Source organism: Arachis duranensis, chromosome 7 (assembly GCF_000817695.3).
Source record: "Arachis duranensis cultivar V14167 chromosome 7, aradu.V14167.gnm2.J7QH, whole genome shotgun sequence".
Lineage (NCBI taxonomy): Eukaryota > Viridiplantae > Streptophyta > Magnoliopsida > Fabales > Fabaceae > Arachis > Arachis duranensis.
Window position 1 is genome coordinate 73,021,510 of NC_029778.3, and position 1,476 is coordinate 73,022,985.

Genomic DNA, 1,476 nt, shown 5'->3' on the forward strand with positions numbered 1-1,476 from the left:
AGAATTAAAATTACTTTGGTGTAATAGTTTTGTTCCTAAAATATTTTTTGTTATATATATCTATCACAAATTTTGTTTACAATTTATTAAGTTAAAAAAATTTATTATCTTAAATAATTATTTTTATTATTTAGATAATATTTAAATAAATAAAAAATAAATATATATGTTAATTAATAGACTAAATTAACTATGAAGAGAGAAATTTTGTTTTTTGGATTTTATTGTCCTATATATATTATATAGAGAGAATTAAGAGAAAAAAAGGAAGAAAATAATAAATAATCTGTGAGAGTTAGCAATTTAGCATGTTTAAGCTTTTATTGTGTCTACGGGTATCTTTATTTTAAATTCATTCTTTTGTCCAAAAAATTAAAAAGGCTCAACTTACAAGCCCATAATTATACTAATATAATTACTACTAATACCTCACTTTATTATAATTGTTTATGAGTTTCATCACGTGAAATTACATTATAGTAAGTTTGTAGACAGACTATGATAAATTTTGTCTTTTTTTTTTTAAATAAGACACTTATCACATAATTATATCATACACATCCTCTACTGCATAGTAGAATTCACCTAAAAATAAATAATAAAGAAAGAAAAGAAAAAAGGTATACCATATGCGTTAGCGTGTGCCGCAGAAATCAATCATGCTTTGGTTTCGGGTTTACACAATTCTATTCTTGTGGCAGCAGCTCAGCTCGCAGAATCCATCGCCATCTCATCAAAAGTTACCATTTGATTTTGGGGTTTGATTCATTCTATTTCCTTTTTAGTTACTGCTACCCCCTTTTCCTTTTGATGATCAAAGCTTTGGAGGTGTTGGTAGCTTTGAAATTCTTTCATCAGAAGTCTCTTCTGATTAATTTTGGTTTGAAGAGCGAACCCTTCATTCATCAGTGATGGACACAACAACAACGAGTAACTGGAGGGATCAACTGCACCCTGAAACCCGCCAACTCCTCCTCAACAATATGTAAGTCTAACGGTTTGTTTTCTTTTTCATGTTGCAATGGTTTGTGTCTTCTCTTCAATTCATGCCACTATCCTTTCATTTCACAGAATGAACAAGTTAAAAATCGGTCATCCTCTTGGTGATTATGATGAAGACCTTGAATTTCAAAAAATTGCTCATAGTATTGAGCAGAAAAGTTATGGTGGTGCTACAAACCAGGTAGCTTCATAATTTATTACAAGTCTCACATCTCTCAAAAATATAGTTTCTAGATAATTTATAAGTGCAGGATATTCCTAGCCCTGAGCTAGCTTTAGGGTTAAGTCAGGCCTATTCAATTTCAATTTTAATATAGTGTATCGATTCAGCTGCAGATGTTAATGCTCCATACCATCATTCCTGAGTGTAAAAGGGTACATTATAAGTCCCGCATCTCTCACTCCCTAAGCTAGCTTTTGGGGTTGAGTTAGGTCTATTCCATTTTAATTCTAATATAATTTTGTTTCCCTTTT

The 1,476-nt window shown here is 30.4% G+C and overlaps 1 protein-coding gene across 1 annotated transcript in view; it reads left to right on the forward strand.

Annotated features, from left to right (window-relative positions):
- Nucleotides 1-614: 614 nt before the first annotated feature.
- The window catches only part of LOC107459723 (uncharacterized), a 3,402-nt gene continuing 2,540 nt past the window's right edge, over nucleotides 615-1,476 (forward strand). The window contains exons 1-2 of the mRNA XM_016077964.3: nucleotides 615-985; nucleotides 1,072-1,183. Coding sequence (XP_015933450.1) covers nucleotides 912-985; nucleotides 1,072-1,183 — 186 coding nt within the window. The 5' untranslated portion in view covers nucleotides 615-911. The remainder of the gene's footprint in view (nucleotides 986-1,071; nucleotides 1,184-1,476) is intronic.